This window comes from Heptranchias perlo, chromosome 18, assembly GCF_035084215.1.
Source record: "Heptranchias perlo isolate sHepPer1 chromosome 18, sHepPer1.hap1, whole genome shotgun sequence".
NCBI classification, from domain to species: domain Eukaryota; kingdom Metazoa; phylum Chordata; class Chondrichthyes; order Hexanchiformes; family Hexanchidae; genus Heptranchias; species Heptranchias perlo.
This window is the reverse complement of record NC_090342.1, coordinates 47,758,090-47,779,566: the sequence shown is the minus strand read 5'-3', so window position 1 is coordinate 47,779,566 and position 21,477 is coordinate 47,758,090. Positions and strand designations below refer to the sequence as shown.

Here is a 21,477-nt window from a genome sequence, read left to right as displayed (position 1 = left end):
TATAAATGCGGCCTTTCCAGCGTCGCCCACATCTCATGAACAAATTTTTTTTTTTTTTAAAGTATATTTCTCTGACAAAATTTGGAACTTTTCATGCAAGTAATTCAGAGTATAAACCCATACTTTGCAACTCAATAACAAAGAGCAATAGTACACTGGCACCAAAGTGTTCCACCAAGGGATTCGTATATTTTTAGTGTCTTTACATATGTCAAATTTTACAAAACGCTACAATTATTGTGCCTTCGAAAACATACCTTTTTTTACAAAACAATTAAATGAATATAAATTTAAATCCATATTTTAGTGTATTCTTATACCATTCAAGCATTTTGTTGAAAGCTAAATGTGAGTTGCTATGAAAAAAAAGGTTAAGCACATGTGATCCTCTTGTTGCATTTACTGATCTTATGAGAAAAGTGTATTCTACTGACCACAGAGATGTTTTATTTATTGTCCATGCAACAAGCCTTCTTGGAAAAAACATCTCATTCATCGGTGTCATACCGCAGAAATTTCAACATATGTAACATTCTTTCCTTGAAAATAATTTCTGGCATCTTTTGTTTTAAGGCAATGACTTACAACACCAATATGCAGTGCGCCCACGTTGAAGGATGCAGGTTATAGTTCCAAAGAACTCCCAATTCAGCCAATCCGTGCAGGGTGAAGGAAAAATGTGATGAGGCATCTCTCCACCAGCCACTCTCTCACACCTGCAAATCACCAGCCAACTTACTCTGGGAATGGGCCACCTTCGCCTTCCTGGATATATGTGGTCTGGGTAGTGGGCGGGAGGGGGAACAGAAGAGAAGGGAAGGTGGGCAAGGAAAAAGGGTTTGTGCCCCCTCTGGACAGTAACATAACAAGAAAAACTGTTTAGAAAAAAGAAAAAGAATGTGAAATGGTTCTCGCCAATTTTCAAAACAGGGGACTGTTTTGGGACCTCTTTTGTTTAATATCTTCATAAATGATCTGGAGCCAAAGATCACAAGTGCAGTAATTAAATTTGCAGATGATACAAAGCTCATGATGGTGATAGACTGCAAAATTATACATTTTGCAGTTTATATATGAGCTACAGGAGAATCTGAATAAATTTGGGCATTGGGCAGATCAATGGCAGTTGAAATTCAATGAAGAAGTGCTTCACGTAGGTACAGGAAATCCAGGAAGGGACTATTACTTGAAGGGAAAGAAAATAATACGGAAATTGAAAGACATTTGGGAGGTCTTGATCGACAATAAATTGAAGCTATCGTAACAGCGAGTAAAGCAAATCGGGCGTTGGGATGTATTAAAAGATCAATATTGAGCCGAAATAGAGGAGTAATCTCTGCTACTTATTAAGTCATTGATGCAACTGCATTTGTGTACAGTTCTGGTCGCCACAGTACAAAAAGGATTTTGCAGCTATTGAGAGGATACAGAAGAGGGCAACCAGGATGATTGAGGGGATAGAGGGATTAGATTATGAGGAGCAATTACTTAAATTGGGCATGTTATCACTGGAATAGAGAAGGTTGATAGGTGCTATGATTGCTGTTTTTAGGATTCTAAAAGGGGTTCGATAACGTAGACCATGACTAGCTGTTTCACCTTATCCTGAAGAGCAGAACCAGGGGACAATTCAAAACTAATCTGCGGAAACATTATTTCTTCCTTTCTTCTCTTGAAGGGTTGACTCCTTCGTGTGATGCAGCCCCGGAGGGGCCAGTCACTGTCCAGCACCTTGCTCAAGTGACCATTATTCACATGAGCCATGACAGTAAGTGTCATAGCTCATTGGAAGGTGCATCACAGCCAAGCCTGTTAGTTCCCATGACACTATTTGAAGAGGAGCAGAGTGTTCTCCTGGTGTCCTGGCCAATATTTCTCATTCAACCAATGCTATTAAAAACAGATTATTTGGTCATTCATTTCATTTGTTTGTGGGTCTTTGCTGTGCAATTGGTTGCTGCATTTACTTAGATAATAACAGTGACTACACTAATTAATTGGCCATGAAGTACGTTGGAACATCCCAAAGACACAAAAAGTGCTAAATGAATGCAAATTCTTTCTTCTTTACCGCTGCCCAGCTGAGATTTGCTAACTGAACAAAGACTGGGATCGTACCTAGGACCTTCCCTGTCACTGGATAAACCCGTTAAAGCATCGAGGGAGTCTCCAGCCTCACATTCCAACAGAACAATTTAAAAAGCATAATTAGTGATTTTAGAAACAAATATCCTTAAGAGTGAATTGCACTGTTCAGGCATACTTCACATGTGAAAATTTTGTTCCACCACACCCATAATGCATACAACTCTTAAGTTTTACCTTGTGCAGATCACTGTTTGTCAGTGAAAATGGCAAATTGGATACATATACAGTGCTTTTGCTTGGTGCCAGTCCACCACTCATTTTTTTTGTTCTGAAATTCTTTCTTCACATATAACTATAAAAGAGAAAAGAAAATAATCACAAATTGAGAAATAAAGATATAATTCAGTTAATTTTTAATCTGATGCCAGTAGCAATACAACGAGGGAAGATAAATATTTAAGTCCGTGCATCTGTGCAGGCATAACACTCAGACACTTTGAAGCGAGGTTAATTAAGCTTCAGCTGTTTTTTTGGATCAATAGCACTTACAGGATTGAAAATGGAAATCGGACGGGCAACAGCTTCGATAATAATGAGACAAAGCCCTGGACAGTAGTTGATGAATTATTCAAGTTAGACACACTGCCTTTCCACTTTTACTGAACATTGAATTGGAACAAATTAAAATATATCAAATTTAGATCACGAAGCAGCATTGACTGGGTTTTTTGGATAAAACTGTCATCTTGATTTCCTCATCCTCTCAGCTGAATTAATAAATTATCTGAGGTCACAAAGGGCTTGAATTGGGAAGACAATTGTAAATAGAAAACGTCCACAGTCAAGGTGAGGGTATACTTCAGCAATGGTACAATATTGCATTGAAACACTATCAATATTCTGGATTATCATCTTGGAAATTTTACTTTCACTTACAAGGTTAAAATAACCAATTATAAACTCACTTTATTCTTCACAATTGGGATTATTACAGTTTATGACTAACACAAGGAGAAAAAACACAATTATACATGTTACTTTGGTAAATCAGAGTGACAGCTTCCAATGGATTTCTCACATTTTTAAAGCACTGTCATTTTTCACCAACTACCATTGTAAATTGAAGGCAGTCTGTATTGTAAACAAATGCTCTAGCACAAGCCCGAGTGTTGTTATGTCACACTCTCTTTTTCACTTTTTACAGACAGCTACTTCTCTTTTCTTAAATACAAAAAGCCATCAACAACGCAGGGGAGGAACTATACTTCTGTAGGATAAAAGATACTGCTTCAAATCATCTTAGATTATGTTCAGCTTGGCTAAGTTGGTAGTACTCTCATGAGTCAGAAGGTTGTGGGTTCCAGCCCCACTATGAACATAATCCAGGCTGCCACTTAAGCGTGTTGTCGGAGGTGCCATCTTCCGATGATACATTAAACAAGGCTACGTCTGCCTGCTCAGATAGACGTGCACTATTCAAAAAGGGGTGGGGAAATTTCCTAATGCCCTGGCTCTTCAATCTTCCTTCCTCAAACACCATAATTAAAAAAAATCTGGTCATTCATTCATACAAACTGTGAAGCGAAAAACCAACACCGTCCATCTAGTTCACCTTTTACCAGCCTTGTAGTCGCATGATGCAACAATAGTAGAGTTAATAACGGATAGTGATTCATTGCCATGATTAGTCTACAACAGTCTCAGAGTGAGGAAAACCCACTAGTCGTGGAAAGCTTTGGGGAGCCACAGGTTCAAAGTCACCTGTTCCATAAATTTACCTCTCGTTCACTGAAAAAATATTTCTTAGATTAGTTTTGAATTCATCCCCCTTCAAGCACAGGCCATGTCCTGTGGTTCTATTGTTCCGAACAAAATGAAACATGGTCGACGTTATCTAGTCCCTTTAGAATCCTTAACCTTCTCTTTTTCAGTGAGAACATGCCCAATTTATGTAATTGCTCTTCATAATCAATCCCTCCATCCCCTCAATCATTGATTGCCCTCTCTGTATCCTCTGTTGCTGCAGTACAATATCCTGTACACAGTATTCTAAGTGTGATCGCACCAAGGATTACCCCACCATTTCGGCTCAATATTGACTTTTTAATATAACCCAACATCTGATTTGCTTTGCTCACTGCCACCGAACATTGTTGGGGGAGCTTCAATTTATTGTCAATCAAGACCTCCAGATGTCTTTCATTTTCCATACATATTATTTTCTTTCCCTTCTAGTAATCGTCCCTTCCTGGATTTTTTGTCCCTATGTGAAGCACTTTTCATTTCACTACACTGAATTTCATCTGCCATCTATCTGTTCATTTCCCAAGTGTATTCAGATCCTCCTGTAGCTTTTCCCATTCAGCTTTGCAGTCTACCATCTTCATTAGCTTTGCATTATCTGCAAATTTAGCTACTGTACTTGTAACTCCTAACTCCAAATCATATTAGAGGTCCCAAAACAGACCCCTGTGGGACCCCATTGGTAACCCTCTGCGTTCTGTCAACCAATTACGTATCCACTGTACAATATTTCTACAGATACCCACTTTCTTTATTTTCAGTACCAGCCTTTCTAGAGGAACTGGTGTCTATTGGATCTTGCTGTATGCATAATTGGCTGCAATGCTTGCCTACACAAGATTAATGACTGCACTTTAGAAGTAATTTATTGGTTCTCTTCAGGACGTGAAAGGTGCTATATTAATGCAAGTTCTTTGTTTCATACTGCACTCCCTAGTCACTGTGCGTCACATTCATTTTGGAAGGAGATTTTTTTTGGCTCCTCTTAACCAGTTCTGCCTTGAGCTGCACTGCTTGGTAACCAAGTGATACCCTCTAGGCATGATCGTCACTTTGTGATCAACCAACAGGAAGCACATTTCAGTAATGCGTTTCAATCTCAGTCAGATTCACCTTCTATTGGAGGTAAAGGACCTCATTTCTGTTTGGTAAAAGAGGATTTACGCTTACAGTCTGCCGATTGTAAACCAAATGTATCTATCATTGAAGCTATTGACTGCCTGCCATTCAATTTCAAGATATTAATAAAGTTAGGTTATTATTACTTTATTTGCTTACACAAAAGTGCAGCTAAGTCATCCAAATACTATACAAGCAATTTAAATCACAGGTCAGTTGTAAACAATTATTCATCCAGCAATAACGCCAGAAAGTCTGAGTTCTATCTTCCATACCAAGCTATGTTTGTTGTGATGTAGTTTAATAATCTTATTACATAGACAATTATTGTAATAGTTCAGACACTCCAATGATTTAAACTCAATTTCTACTTCAGCAGTCAATTAGTTAGGTGGACTGGTAAGAAAAATAAAAATCTTTGAGGATTCAGCCCAAATTAAGCAACAAATAGTAATAAGAAGCCTTCAAATGCACTAGTTAGTTGGAGTATTGTGTATAATTTATCACCCGATTACAGAAAGGAAATAAAAGCAATGGAAAAGATGCAGCATACATTCATTAAGATGCTACCAGGGATGAGGAGTTAGTTAGGAAAAGAGACTGGAGAATTAGAGCTTTTTTCAGGAGAGCTGAGAAGTTTAAAGTGTGACCTGATACGAATCTTCAAGATTACAAAGGTTTATAAAAAGGTAAATAGTGATGGGTTGTTTCCACTTGTTGGTGAGATGGGTAACAAGAATGACCCGGCCAGGTCAGGAGAAAAATCAATCAATGTTGGCACTTCCTTGATGCTGTCCAGTAGTCCCCACGCCCCCCCAACCCCCGCCGGAAAAATGTACACGTGCATATTGGGTGAGGCAGGATCAAGATTGGTGTCTGATGCTCCCCATGATCAAATAACCTGCTAGCTCTCACTGGCTAAGTTTCCACCTGAAGAATGAACATTTGGGCAAATAACTTGAGAGTTGTTGGAACAGATAGAACTGCATCCCAGCATGAGCCACCAACTTTAAAAGAAGGGAGGAAATTAGAGAAAATTGAGGGGAAATAGTGGAGCACCTACATCATAGATTTAAAGCAAGGATTTATGTTCAATTAGTCACTGTATCCAATGACTGAAGTTTACTTATACCTCCAGGTATCACATTGTAAAGTTGATCCATTTGGGCCTTGCTTTTACCATCAAAATAAACTGTCCTTGTTCGCTGGAAGGTCATCTATGTTTCCAATCTTCTGGAGCCAACACATTTTGTGATGATGTTTAAGAAACTGGTAACTTCCTCCTTAAAGTTTAGTGGCAGATATCTGACCCAATATGAGACAGCTCAGTTCTTTCTTAAGTTTGAACACACAAGTTGGGTTTGCTTTGAAACCCATAAGCTTAATTTGCATGGCATACTATGTGAACTTGCAGTTGCATTTTGAGCTGGTGTTGACTGCTTTCTGCCAGCACTGTCCAGCAGCTTCTTTTCAAATTCAGGCCGCTTGGCCTTTGTGCCATGTAGAACTTTGCTGTAGAAGACATCCAAGGACTTCATCCTTGTTTCACCAATCCCAAACACTGGACATAACTTGTCTCCTGCTGTATTGTCCCCTTCCTTTCAAATTCAGCTGAATGGATCAATTTTTTCTGCCAAATTTTAAGGTAGATCAAATTTTATTTTCAACACCTTATGAAAAAGGATCAGGACATGGCTTGAGTGCTAAATAGATAATTGGCATTGGTTTTCACTACTAAGGATGATGCTTCGGTTCCACTTGTACTCAATGGAGATTCTACTAAAATTGATTTAATAGAAGTAACTGCAAAAATGGTCTTAGCTAGCATTAAAGCACGCAATGATTGTGCTGCTGGAACTGATACCATATACCCCAGAGTGCTTAAGGAAATGGAAATATTTTATGCGAGCCACTGGCCCATATATTCATTAGCTCTTTTGAAGTCTGGGTTACTTCCAGTGGACAGCAACGAAGCTCATGTGGTCCCAGTATTGAAAACGTGGAAGAAATTGGACCATGGGAATTATAGGCCTATCAGTTTGATGTTGGTTGCAGGGTAGATGCTGTAAGGCATTATAAGAGATACGATTTATGATCACCTGAAGAGCTTGGCAGTTATTAGGGAATCCCAGCAGGGCTTTAGGAAATGGTTGCCCTGCCTCATAACCCTAATTTAGTTCTTTGAGGATCAGTGGATGGTGGCAATCCAGCAGACAATGTATACATCCTGGTTTCCAGAATGCCTTTGATAAAGTGTCAAATGAACATCTATTAGAAAAGATTACATCATTAGGGATTGGTGGGCAGCTACTATGCTGGATAGACAACTAGTTTCAATTTTGTAGGCAGAAGATCATCATGAACGGGTGTACACCTGTACAAGGCCAGGTCACGAGTAGAAAACCATTGCTATTCATCATCTTCATTAATGATTTAGATGACAGCAATAATGGAACTGTTCACAACTTTATATGTGAGACAAATGTGTGCACAGGGATTTGGAATTTGGACCAAATCAATAGGTTGCAGTGCAATTTAGATATATTGGGAGTACTGGGCTCAAGTGGCATAGATGCCCTACAGTGTGGATAAGTGCAGTGTTTATGCATCTGGGTTTGGGAAACGCAGAGATGTATGTACCATGCAGGGCTACCTGGTAAAGGTTACAGACCAAGACAGGGATTTGGTATTCAGAGTAGATTTTATATATATTTTACTGCATCTTTTCCTTTTTACATATAATTCAAAAGGGTAAAAATGCTGAAAAAAGTTAAAATGAAATATTTACAAAGCAACTCTAGCAGCACCCAACAGTTGTGAAAGGCTTCCAGTGATTGTGTGATATAAAGGGTAATTCTGCATGCAGTAATGATCTGTGCTACAGTAAGAACACTATTGTGATGGACATGACAGGGGTGCCATATATGAAGCTGGTGGTATGAGTTCTAGCTGGGAAAAAGACCACATGGAAGGCCACAGCTGATATTGTGAAATTGTGTATATCAAGGCGTGAAAGGAAGTGACAAATAGTCAAAAGCTGTGGAAGTTGGCAGACAGAATAATGTGATGGTGAGGTTTTGTGGCACCCTAATTATGACCAGCTAACCTACAACCACCTAAATCAAGCCCCTAACAGCTGTCTCACACATATTCCATTAATGCATTTTATTCTCTAATTCCCCCTTCCCAGCCTGAGGTACACAGTCACAGGCACCAATGTCCTTCCAGTATCTTAGAAAGAGAGGATTTCACTGCTGAGCATGAACTGGTCTTCACTTAGTGTCCACATAAGCATTTTCCAACAGAGATCATGCAAAATCAATCAGGAGAGAACACCAAGTCTGATGTTTTTCCTCTTCCTTCCCCACAGGCACATAGGAAAATTGTAGGATTAAATCTTCCAATTCTGCATAGCATGTCTATAGTGCCATCAATGTAGCTTTACGTTAGGGACAGAAAAAAAAGAGACAAGAAATAAAATAACAGACAATGATCTATGGTGTAAGCGTTAGAAGGGGGAATGGAAAGCTTGGTTGATAGGATGGGTTTTGAGAAGGTTATTAAAAGTGATGAAAGAAATGGAGAGATAAAGCGTTTTAAATGGCAGAATTTCAGAGAGTAGGGCCAGTGTAGCTTAACACTTTTTAATGGTGGTAGAGGGGAAGATTGCTCAAAATACCAGAGTCAGATGACCAAAAGGTTTGGGGGAAATGGAAAGGCTGGAGGAGATTGAAAAGATAGGATAGGACGAGGCCATAAAGAAATTTAAAGATGGGGACAAAGATTTTAAATTCTGTGCACTCAGGGACATGGAGCCAATGTTGGTCAGCAAGGATGGGAGCAATGCACGAATGAGACTTAATGTGGGGCAGGCTATGGGCAGCTGTGTTTGGAACAAATTGGAATTTATGGAGATAGAAGATTTATGACGGCAGGCTAGCATGGAGAACATTGGAGAAATCGAGTCTAGAGTGACAAAAGCACCAATCATGACTGTCCCAAAACATTTGTAGGTGTTACTATCTAGTGTTCTGTCCCAAGGCGCTTCACAGGAGTGTTATCAAACAAAATTTGACACCGAGCCATATAAAAAAAGATATTTGGACAAGTGACCAAAAGCTGGGTCAAAGAGGTAAGTTTTAAGGAGTGTCTTAAAAGGAGGAAAGGGAGGTAAAGATGCAGAGAGGTTTAGGGAGGGAATTCCAGAGCTTCGGGCCTGGGCAGCTGAAGGCATAGCCGCCAATGGTGGAGCGATGAAAATCGGGGATGTGCAAGAGGCAAGAATTGGAGGAGCGCAGCGATCTCAGAGGGTTGTAGGGCTGGAGGAGATTACAGAGATAGGGAGGGACGAGGCCATGGAGGGATTTGAAAACAAGGATGATAATTTTAAAATCAAGGTGTTCCGGGACCTGGAGCCAATGTAAGTCTGCGAGCACAGGGGTGATGGGGACTTAGAGAGAGTTAGAATATGGACAGCAGCGTTTTGGATAGCTCAAGTTTACAAATGGTGGAAGATGGGAGGCCAGCCAGGAAAGCATTGGAACAGTCAAATCTAGAAGTAACAAAGGCATGGATGAGGGTTTCAGCAGCAGATGAGCTGAGGCAGGGGCAGAGATGGGCGATGTTATGGAGGTGGAAGTAGGCAGACTTGGTGATGGAACGCATTTGTGGTTGGAAGCTCACCTCAGCATCAAATAGGATACCAAGAGAGGGACGGAGTCGGTGGCCAGGGAACGGAGTGTGTGACGGGGACTGAAGACAATAGTTTTGATCTTTCGACATTTAGTTGTTCACAAATTGCAACTTGTCTAAAACTCTACTGCCCACATCATATCTTAACTAAGTCCCATTCCCTGTTATCCCTGTGCTTGCAAAACTTCCCTATCCGCCTGTACATCAATTTCAAAATCCTTGCCCTCATCTACAAATCTCTCCATGGCTTCACCCCTCTATCTCTTAAAACAACATTCAGTCCTATCATCTTGTTTGCTTCCTTCACTCTTCTGATTCTGGCTTCCCTTACATCACCGCTTATTTCTTCACACTGGAACACTAAGCCGATGGCCTTGCCCCACCCATTTCAAAAACCTCCTCAAAACCTAAATCTTGCTATCGGTCACCACACCAAATCCTTCTTCATTCCTAGTTATTTTTCACCTCCGTGAAGTACTCTGGCACATTTGATCACATTAATGTAAACATACAATGGCAAGTTGTTGATGTGGCCACACTTCTTCTGTGATGCTCTAAATTCATGAACTAAGTCTTGCTATTCCCAGCACCTGTGGCAAAATTGTAACCACTAGTACAATATTTTCAAATTCTGCTGATCTATTTTTTGTCACTTAATTTTTTGTTTTATCATGTGGAGACTTTAGTTAACATTTTCAATGAATTTTCATCTTCGGTAAAAAAAACTCAAGCCACAATCCCATTACCCTATCCCTGGAGATTCCAGTGCAGCTGCAAACTTGGCAAAAAGGTGACAACATTGGTTCAAATACTTACTGTATGCAATACATCAGTGTCAGTAAAACATGTCCACCGGTCTAATCTTAAAGGGCTTAAGTCACAGAAGCAACAGCACATAAACTGAAGTGGTTCTATGTGGTTGACATTCCATTGAAAGAAGCAGCTTCGTGATGCATGCAGCACGTAACCAATTATTTTACCCATTTACTTATCGACCAACCCAAGCCTTTTGCAACCAATGACCACCATGCAAGATTTATTTGTTAATTCAACGAGATCTGTAATTTGATTTACTTTATTACCTTTAAGGCAAGGTCCCAATTTGGATAGAGCACATGTTATTGTAAGTGGTCTCCTCCCACAACAGTGTCAACCTCACTCAAGAGGCAAAGATAAACCAGAGACAACTCTGCAAGGTACCATCCCGTGAAATATAAACTTCCAGATTCTTTACCTGGATTTATTCCTTGTTTTAAAATCCCCATCAGACTTCTGTCGCTCCCTTCACATTTTAACTGACTCTAGGTCCCTGTTACCAACACCTCCAGCCAGCAGCGCGGCCGCCATGTTGCTGCCGATGATTCCTCTTCCCCCTCTGTGTCGCCGCGAGATTTTGACGCTGGCCTGATAACCACCTCGGACAGCAAAGAATGCTCCCGGCTCCGCTTTAAAAGTGCACGAAGATGGTTTACATTTTTAATTTTATATTGATGTGTGTCTGAAATAATATACGCAAATTCGACCAGTAGCCTTCATCCCGCGGAAGACAGGCGGCTTTTTTGTTTTCGTGTTTGATATATGCTAACTTCAGACAGATGGCGGGCGGGCGGGCGGGTTAGTGGAGAAAAAAGGGGGAGGGACATATGTAGCTCGAGCTGTCAAAATCAGGGGATGAGAGCGTTATCATCCAACCACAAAGAGATTGCAAACACTTTATCCGTCGAACGTTAAATCTGTTGGATCTTTAAACCAAAACAAAAGTGAGTCCGAGTGTAAGTCGTTTTACCTGACGGGTGATTAGGAGAGACTGTTGGTCCCTCTTACTTTGCAGGGGGAGGAGATGAGGGGTGAAGTCTCGCGCGGTTTCACCCCAGTCTCCTGGCGCTCACGCGCGCGCGTCTCTCTCTTCCTTGCGCGGGGCCAGTTGAAGAGAAAATAATTTGAAAGGTTCGGAGTGAGGGTGGGCTGGTCACGCGCGTGTAACGCCCCCCCCCCCCCCTGAGGTAAGGCGGCGTCTCCCTAGCAACTGGCCGCGTTGATGTGTTCGCGGGTTAATTACAGGCCGGTTTAACATCCGAATGAGTCTGTCGGGGCTGCGGGCGGGCGGACGGACGTGTTGGGGGGGTGGTTGGATCAGGTAGCTCGGGTTATCCCGCTCGCTTTCCTGTTGTGTTTGGGCCCCGATCCAACGCGAGTTTTTTTTTGGGTGGGGGGTTCGGTTGGTTGGTTGGTTGGTTGGAGTTTGCTGGCTAGGTCTCCCAGGGGTTGTGCTTTTAGGCCGCGGTTCGCTAGGTTCACGTTTGATGTATTGCTGATATAGTGTTTTTGCCAAGGCGCCAAACCAAAGGGCGCTGTCACTTTGCTATCCGTACTAAGCGGTTTAGGGTGCGCTTCAACACAAAACTGACAACCGAATCCGGGGACCAGCTTCCCCTCTTTGTTTCACTCCCCCTTCATTCCTTCCCTATTCTTTCTTCCTTTCCCCCTTCTCCTTTCTTGTCCTTACCCCCTTCTCCACCCCTCCTCCAATCTGATTCCCGAATGCACTAGAGCCAAGCTGTGAGACCATTTGTATAGGAAGGTATACAAGGCGGACAACTCACATCACTGTGTAGAGCTGATCCCCAATCTGGTTTTTAAAAAGTCCTCAGCCTGTCTGGATCTCCAGGGCACTGTACACTCAGTTTTTAAGTCGTAAGAGAATTTTGTGCGTCTGTTGTCTTACTGGTGCATAAATCCAAAAACGGTACACCAAAATCGGACAAAAATATCTTCATTTTAAAGAACTTCTGTATGGGATTTGTGTATGTCTATTGTTGCATTGAACAAACCTAGTGGAGTGGTAGGGCATCTGGTTCATATCAGTGGGATCTATGTTACTGTCTCCAACTAATCATTTGGGCAAATTAGTTATCTTTTTCTATCTAGTAACATAGGAATTCACCCATAGGCCATTCAGCCCCTCAAGCCTGTTCTACCATTCTATTAGGTCATGGCTGATCTGTACCTCAACTCCATTTGCTCCATATCCCTTGGTGCTCTTAATTAACAAAAAATCTATCTATCTCGGTCTTGAAAATTTCAATTGACCCAGCATTCATAGCTATTGGGGAGAAACATCAGGTTTCCACGGCCCTCTGACTATAAGAATAAATTATATGTAGAGGAGTTTTGTAAAATTGGGTATTTTAATTTCTTTTGAAGAACACAAGGTATTCTGTGAATGAGTTTATGTGATAGCCATGTAGCCACATAGTTATCCTACCCTGCCACAAACCCTTGCCCCAGCTCATCTGCTGCTGAAACCTTCATTCATGCCTTTGTTACCTCTAGACTTGACTATTCCAATGCTCTCCTGGCCACCCTCCATAAACTTGAGCTCATCCAAAACTCTGCTGCCTATATCCTAACTTGCACCAAGTCCAGTTCACCCATCACCACTGCTCGCTGACCTACATTGGCTCCTGATCTGGGAACGTCACGATTTTAAAATTCTCATCCTTGTTTTCAAATCCCTCCATGGCCTCGCCCCTCCCCCTTTCTGTAACCTTCTCCAGCCCCACAACCTTCTGAGATCTCTGCTCTCCACCAATTCTTGCCTCTTGCACATCCCCGATTTTAATTGCTCCACCATTGACAGCCGTGCCTTCAGCTGCCTAGGCCCTAAGTTCTGGAATTCCCTCCCTAAACCTCTCCGCCTCTCTACCTCTCTCTCCTTTCAGACACTCCTTAAAACCTACCTCTTGTCCCAATATCTCATTATGTGCCTCGGTGTCAAATTTTGATTGATAACGCTCCTGTGAAGTGCCTTGGGATGTTTTACTATGTTAAAGGTGCTATATAAGTGCAAGATTTGGTGTTAACAGTGCTTTGGCTTATGCCTGAAAAGCTGAAGCGAGACAGCAAATTTTCCGATACGTGTGTAGTTGATCCTGAGGAATGGTTTCTGCGATTCTGATTCAGCAGCAGTCTACAAGAGTGCGAACTTCTGTAACTTTCTAAGTTTCATTGGTGTTTGTGCACAAAAACCACAAGTTTAATTTTGGGTGAGATTGACTACCACTTTTGCATTGACGCAAAGAACCTTCGTCTAACATCAGCAGTAAAAAATGGGAATGGGATGATCCAATACCCAACTGTAGTAAAGTCAAGAAGTGATTGAACTGAAGTCTCTTTGCTAAAACTTGTCATATCAACAACAACTTCCATTTATATGATGCCTTTAATATAGAAAAGTGACCCCGGCGCTACACAGAGGGGTAATCAAAAAATGGATGTTGAGCTGAAGAGGGAAATATCGGGAGGGGTGACCAAAAGCTTGGTAAAAGAGGTGCGTTTTAAGGGGGGGTCTTAAAGGAGGAGAGAGAGGTTTAGGGAGGGAATTCCAGAGCATCAGGCTTAGGCAACTGAAGGCACGGCGACAATGTTGGAGCAAGGGGGAGGGATGCACAAGAGGTCAGAGTTGGAAGAACAGAGTGTTTGGGGTGGGGATGGCGGCGGTGGGGGGGGTGCGGTGGCGGTGTAACTGTAGGGAGGGATGAAGCCACTTTTCTGTCCGTGACAAGCGGCTTGAGGTGCGCTTCAACACAAAACTGACATTAGAACAATGACTGCAAAAGTACTTCACTGGCTGTTAAGTGCTTTGGGATGCCCTGAGATCGTGAAAGCTGCTAAATAAATGCAAGTCTTTTTTTTTCCTTTTGGTGCCTCTGTGTCTCTTAAGTCTTGGATCTGCCAATCTGTGCCTAAGCTCTCTGGGCTTGGGTAAAAGGGATATGTCCCTACATGGAGAGAATGTTGAGAGGAGATTTGATAGAAGTGTTCAACATCATGAAGGGTTTAGATAAAGTAAATAAAGAGAAACTGTTTCCATTGGCAGAAGGGTCAAGAACCAGAGGACACAGATTTATGGTGATTGGCAAAAGAACCAAAGGCGACGTGAGGAAAAACTTTTTTATGCAGCGAGTGGTTATGATCTGGAATGCGCTGCCTGAAAGGATGGTGGAAGCAGATTGAATCGTGGCTTTCAAAAAGGAATTGGATAAATACTTGAAGGGAAAAAATTTGCAAGGCTATGAGGAAAGAGCAGGGGAATGGGACTAACTGAATTGCCCTACAAAGAGCTGGCACGGGCTCAATGGGCCGAATGGCCTCCTGTGCTACAACCATTCTATGATTTTATGAATGTGCATTCCGTATCAGCAAAAGGAAACTCTATCTGAGTGGAATTTATAGTAGCTTGGTTTGAAGCTCTTAAATGCAGAGAGCGATTTCCGCTCCTGCGTGGATGTCCAAAAAAAATTGAAAATTTCAAGGCCGTCCGTTGGATTGCCTCTGAATTTCTTAAATTTAACTTTTATTGTCAGCAGAGAGCTGACTGTCTTATGAGGTGTTTCCTATTAATTTCACAGTATTGTATTTACAGTGGAATGCATCATGGACCCAGCAGCATGACTCAGGTTTGCCAGCTGCATGTTGCACTTTGCTGTATGATATAATGCTAAGGTTATTCGAAGCCTGAGCTGGTATGAAATCTATTTTTATAATCTCCAGGTCAGATCTTAAAATTAATGTTTTTTAACCTTGGCCGATTTATCTTTAAAAAATCCTTCCAGCTTGAACATCCTAGTAAGGATAACAACTGAACTTGTTTTCATTGGTGAAAGAAGATTGGGAGATGTGTTTAAAATGCTGAGAAGTGTGGATGATGTAGATTTAAAAAGGATATTTTATTTACACTCTGAACACAGATCCAGAGGGTGGAGGTTTCAAATTAATATGAGTGGTGGATATTACAGTGCTGCATACAGCTTTGCCAAAACTCGTGATTCCCAAAGTTCTGAAGTAGTATGTAAGCAGGGGTCTTCAGATAGATTCTCCTCTCGGGTCCACATTCTTAAGGCCTTAACTTCCTTTGAAAAAAGTGTTAACAATGCTGTGAATTTCTAGAACAGTCTTGTACTAAAAATAATTGATGCTAAGCTGCTTCATTTTCTTCAAAAAGGAGCTAGATAAATGTTTGTTTCAGAAATTAGATTTAAGTTTGCAGGGCTAATTATTGTCTCTAAGCCTATTTAATATACTGATCACTTAAACGAGGAAAAAATATTTTAACCTGATATGCTTTGATAATGTATCATCTACTTCTAGTGTGATGCTCTTATTGATCAACTCAATTTGATCCTATCACCCAAAGGTAGTCCTGATGCACCATGCAAGCAGAGGTCTCAAGATAGTACCCAAGTGGAGCTGAAGGATTCTCATTTGAGTTCACATTGGTGCTGCCTTGAGAATCGCACTTGAATGCCGTGTTGGGAATCTTCATTGACGAAACCTAAATTCTAAGGCCAGCCAAAGCCTTGGTTGGTATGAAATATGTCTTTTATAATCTCCAGGTGAAATGATAAAAGGATCTATTTTAAATTTAGCAATCATTTCTCAATTCCAGTTTGAATAGCCCAATGATGTTTCTTCAGTTCAATTGACATGGTTTGAAATTTTCACATTCCCATTCTTAAAATTCATCGAAATCCTGGTAGCAAAATGAATAGGCTGTAGATTGAGATAATCAAATAATTTATGCTTATGCTGCTAGAAGGGTGGTGAAGCTATGTATGGGCCCAGTTTAAGTGATGGGGATGTAAGGATGGATGAATATTGTGGAGTATTATGGAGATTTGCTCTGGTTCTCCTGAGATTGGTTGCAGAGTCAGCTGCGAGAGGGGATTATAGAGCTCCTAATGTGCATACCGCTAACATAACTGTTGGGTTTCTAGGATATTTTAAAAATGTAAGTGTGTGTTGCTATTTTCTTGAGAGTTGAGTTAAAAATTTTTGCATAAAGTGAGCTTATCAGTCGTGGTGGAGCATTTTTGGCACACAGTCTGAACTTCACGAGATCCCCCATTTCATAAGTAATATGGGCCAGGTGTTAGGATGAAGGTCCCAATAACTATGTGCCTGTGCCCAACTTCAGTAGACCATCCTGCTGCAGGAATGCAAATTCTTCATTTAGTATCTTTTTGATATATATATTAATGACCAGGTCTTGGGTATACAGGGCAAAATTTCAGAGTTTGCAGATGACACGAAACTTGGAAATGTAAGAAACTGTGAGGAGGATAGTAACATACTCCAGAAGGGCATAGACAGACTCGTGAAATGGACAGACACATGGCAGATAAAATTTAAGGCAGAGAAGTGTGAAGTGATTCATTTTGGTAGGAAGAATGAGGAGAGGCAACACAAACACAAATGGTACAATTTTAAAGGTGGTGCAGGAACAGAGAGGCCTGAGGGTGCACGTACACAAATCTTTGAAGGTGGCAGGACAAGTTGGGAAGGCTATTGAAAAGGCCTACTGGATCCTTGGCTTTATAAGTAGAGGAATAGAGTACAAAAGCAAGGATGTTATGCTAAACCTTTATAAAACATTGGTTAGATCTCAGCTCGTTTATTGTGGCCAATTCTGGACACCACACTTCAGGAAGGATGTCAAGGCATTTTGAGAGGGTACAAAGGAGATTTACTAGAATAATACGAGGTATGAAAGGCTTCAGTTATGTGAAGAGACTAGAGAAACTGCTAGAGTAAATAAGGAGAAACTGTTTCCAGTGGCAGAAGGGTCGATAACCAGAGGACACAGATTTAAGGTAATTGGCAAAAGAACCAGAGGTGACATAAGGGGAAAAATATTTATACAGCGAGTTCTTGTGATCTGGAATGCACTGCCTGAAAGGATGGTGGGAGCCGATTCAATAACATCTTTCAAAAGGGAATTGGATAAATATTGAAGAGGGAAAATTTGCCAGGCTATGGGGAAAGAGCAGGGCAATGGGACTAATTGGATAGCTCTTTCAAAGAGCCAACACATGCATGATGGGCCGAATGGCAGCCTTTTGTGCTGCCTCATTCTATGATTCTATCACACATGCCGTTCTTGGTAGTAATTTGGCGGCTGAGAACTGGACTGAGATTTACTTCCGACTAATGCTGATTTATAGTTTGTATGGAAAAGTCAACAAAATTGCGGTATACCCTTCATTGGCTGAGGGAGTGGGGTGGTGACTTGCTTCACAAGTGTTTCATTTGGACTCTTAGTGAAAACAAAACGTCTTTTCCCTCAGAGATAATTTGCTATTTATTTTTTTCCCTTCCTGTGGGGAAGGACTTTGTCCTGCTTGGTGATTTCCCCCCACTGATGTGTAGCCAATGCTGGTGAATATAAAGGAAAGTATGTTTACAGTATTTCTTCTTCAATTTTTTATGGATCGGGATATTTGATTGTATTCTGAAGAAGTAGATTTGGCCTCTGTCATGCTGTGTGTAGCTTGCTTGAAAGTATCAACAAGTGATCAGCCAAAGATCTGTAATTTGCCACACAATGTTTATAGACCTATTCCTTGTATATTTCACATTTTCATCCTTCCCATTACATTTTCATTGAAATATGCTAGAACTTAGAATTCCTGTCTTCATCTTCTCTCCTTTACTTCCCCCCCCACTCACCCCCCCAGAAAAAATGGTGGTACAGTGAAACCTGTAAATTAGAGACACCTAAGGGACTTGCAAGAGGTGTCCTTTATTTGCAGGTGACCTTATTTTCAAAATGGTCATTGTATGTACAGTAAACCAGATGAGCCAAATATCCCAGGATTGGCTGTATCTCCTGCAGCACTTTTTCTCGCCCTCTCCTGGGATTGTGCCTAATTCTGGAGCCCTGCCAGTGGGCTGTGATTTCAGTTCATTTTCTGTTTGTTGGGTTTCCCAGTTAAGTGTCATCCCGGGGTCCTTTTCCATTGAGGGAGGGATGTCCTGATCCTGGGATCTGCTACGTTGGCGGCCTGCACAGGGCAAGGTGGCTGCTGTAGGGCCAGAGTGCCTGGGAGATCCTAGCCAAATTGAAGAGATTAATGTCCTGCAAACCCCTGTCCGTGACCCTTTCCCTCCGTGTGTTGCAGTTACTAAGGTTTGAAGTGCTGTTAACAGCTCGTCAGTACCTGACGTACTGGTGGAGTAGAGTTGCCAACTCTGGTTGAAGGCATTCCTGGAGTTCTGACCACATGACATCTAATCACATGATTTCTACAAATGTTATTGGATTTACCTGATAAAGGTTGGGTCCCCAGTAATTGATAATCTTTATTTGTGGTTTCGTGCCATCAGCCATTGTGAGAAGTTCCAAGAACCAGGCGGCCACCCATGAGCAGGTGAAGAGGAGAAACTTGAGGGCAGGGAAAAGGGGGAACCATTCTGTTCATCTCCCTCCCCCGTGGCCCCATTTCCCAGTCTCCCTCTCCCCCAGCCCTCATTCCCCATTCTCTCTCTTCCCTCCTCCCCCATTCCCGCCTCCTGCCCCCATTCTTGAGCCCACCCCGTGATTTCAGCCCCCCTTCCCCCCCCCCCCGGCGATTTCAGACCAATCTCTCCACCCGCCCCCCCCCCCCCCCCCCCACCACCGTGCCCCTGCAATTTCAGGGCCCTCGATTTCCAACTCTTCTCCCCGCCCCCCACCGACTGGCAGTTCCCGGCTTTTGTGGAATGGAGAGTTCTTTATCCAGCATCCATAGCAGCAGAGAAACCACTCTATCCCCGAGACAAGACCATGCAAGCATTTAATCCCATAAGACCATAAGAGATAGGAGCAGGAGTAGGCCATTCGGCCCCTCGAGTCTGCTCCGCCATTCAATGAGATCGTGGCTGATCTGATTTTTACCTCAACTCCACTTTCCCGCCTTTTCCCCATATCCTTTGACTCCCTTGCTGATCAAAAATTTGTCTAACTCAGCCTTGAATGTATTCAATGACTCAGCCTCCACAGCTTTTTGGGTAAAGAATTCCAAAGATTCACGACCCTCTGGGAGAAGAAATTCCTCCTCATTTCCGTCTTATACAGACGACCCCTTATTCTGAGACTATGCCCCCTAGTTTTAGATTCCCCCATGAGGGGTAACATCCTCTCAGCATCTACCCTATCGAGTCCCCTCAGAATCTTGTATGTTTCAATAAGATCTCCTCTCATTCTTCTAAACTCCAATGAGTGTAGACCCAACCTGTTCAATCTTTCCTCATAAAACAACTTTTCCATACCCAGAATCAACCTAGTGAGCCTTCTCTGAACTGCCTCCAATACAAGTATGTCCTTCCTTAAATAAGGGCACCAGAACTGTACGCTGTACTCCAGGTGTGGTCTCACCAGCACCCTGTACAGTTGTAGCATGACTTCCCTGCTTTTATACTCCACCCCCTAGAAATAAAGGCCAATATTCCGTTTGCCTTCCGGATTACCTGCTGCACCAGTATGTTGACTTTTTGTGTTTCATGTATGAGGACACCCAGATCCCTCTACCGCTGCATTTTGTAGTATTTCTCCATTCAAATAATATTTTGCTTTTTTATTTTTCCTCTCAAAGTGGGTGACTTCACATTTTCCCACATTATATTCCATCTGCCAAATTTTTGCCCATTCGCTTAACCTGTCAATATCCCTTTGCAGACACTTTGTGTCCTCATCGCAACTTGCTTTTCCACCTATCTTTGTATCATCAGCAAATTTGGCCACAAGATACTCTGTTCCTTCATCCAAGTCATTGATATATATTGTAAGTAGTTGGGACCCCAGCACTGAACCCTGCAGCACCCCACTAGTTACAGATTGCCATTTTGAAAATGACCCTTTTATCCCTACTCTTTGTTTTCTGTTAGTTAGCCAATCCTCTATCCATGCCAGTATATTACCCCCAACACCATGAGCTCTTATCTTGTGCAGTAATCTTTTATGTGGCACCTTATCAAATGCCTTTTGGAAATCCAAATATACTGCATCCATTGGTTCCCCTTTATCCACTCTGCCCGTTACTTCCTCAAAGAACTCTAATAAATTTGTCAGACACGATTTCCCCTTCATAAAACCATGTTGACTCCCCTTGATTGTATTATGAGTCTCCAAATGTCCTGCTACTACTTCCTTAATAATGGATTCTAGCATTTTCCCAATGACAGATGTTAGGCTGACTGGTCTATAGTTACCTGCTTTCTGTCTCACTCCCTTCTTGAATAGGGATGTTACGTTTGCGGTTTTCCAATCCGCTGGGACCTTTCCAGAATCTAGTGAATTCTGGAAGGTTACAACCAATGCATCCATTATCTCTGTAGCCACTTCCTTTAAGACCCTCGAATGCAAGCCATCAGGTCCAGGGGACTCGTCAGCCTTTAGACCCATTAGCTTACCTAGTACTTTTTCTCTGGTGATAGTGATTGTTTTTAGTTCCTCCCTCCCCTTTGCCCCTTGATTTTCTACTATGATTGGTATATTATTAGTGTCTTCTACTGTGAAGACAGATACAAAATATCTATTCAATTCCTCTGCCATTTCCTTGTTTTCCATTGTTATTTCCCCAGTCTCATCCTCTAAGGGATGAGACTGGGGAAATAACAATGGAAAACAAGGAAATGGCAGAGGAATTGAATAGATATTTTGTATCTGTTTACTTTAGCTACCCTCTTCCTTTTTATATAGTTGTAGAAGATAGAGTGGTTTCTCTGCAGCTGTGGATGCTGGGCAAAGAGATCTCCATTCCACAAGAGCCATCTCTTTCTCCTGCTGGCACCTCACACATAACCTGCTTGTCCGGTGTTTTAAGTTGCACAAGGACTTGGTGCATCGAAAGTGGTCCATAGATCGTAATTTGTGCGTGTCCGTGGTTTCAAGGTGCAGCTTGTATCCATTACGATGTAAGTTATTTGGGAATGTCAATGGATGTCCGTTCGTAAAGG

General features: G+C 41.9%; 2 protein-coding genes across 7 annotated transcripts in view; one reads left to right on the top strand and one right to left on the bottom strand.

Annotated features, from left to right (window-relative positions):
- The window catches only part of zcrb1 (zinc finger CCHC-type and RNA binding motif 1), a 42,179-nt gene extending 30,607 nt beyond the window's left edge, over positions 1–11,572 (bottom strand). Inside the window, exons 1-2 of one of the 2 annotated variants that reach the window (XM_067999874.1) lie at positions 11,489–11,572; positions 2,323–2,440 (exon numbers count right to left, since the gene is read on the bottom strand). In XM_067999874.1, coding sequence (XP_067855975.1) covers positions 2,323–2,406 — 84 coding nt within the window. In that variant the 5' untranslated portion in view covers positions 2,407–2,440; positions 11,489–11,572. Of the gene's footprint in view, positions 1–2,322; positions 2,441–10,936; positions 11,281–11,488 lie in introns of those variants that run through there. The other variant, XM_067999873.1, reaches the window with a different exon arrangement.
- Positions 11,573–21,477, top strand: part of pphln1 (periphilin 1) — a 209,772-nt gene continuing 199,867 nt past the window's right edge. The window contains exons 1-2 of one of the 5 annotated variants that reach the window (XM_067999872.1): positions 11,573–11,705; positions 15,899–16,064. The gene's annotated coding sequence lies outside the window, so the exon portion shown is untranslated. Of the gene's footprint in view, positions 11,706–15,898; positions 16,098–21,477 lie in introns of all 5 variants that reach the window. The other 4 variants (XM_067999868.1, XM_067999869.1, XM_067999870.1 and 1 more) reach the window with 4 other exon arrangements.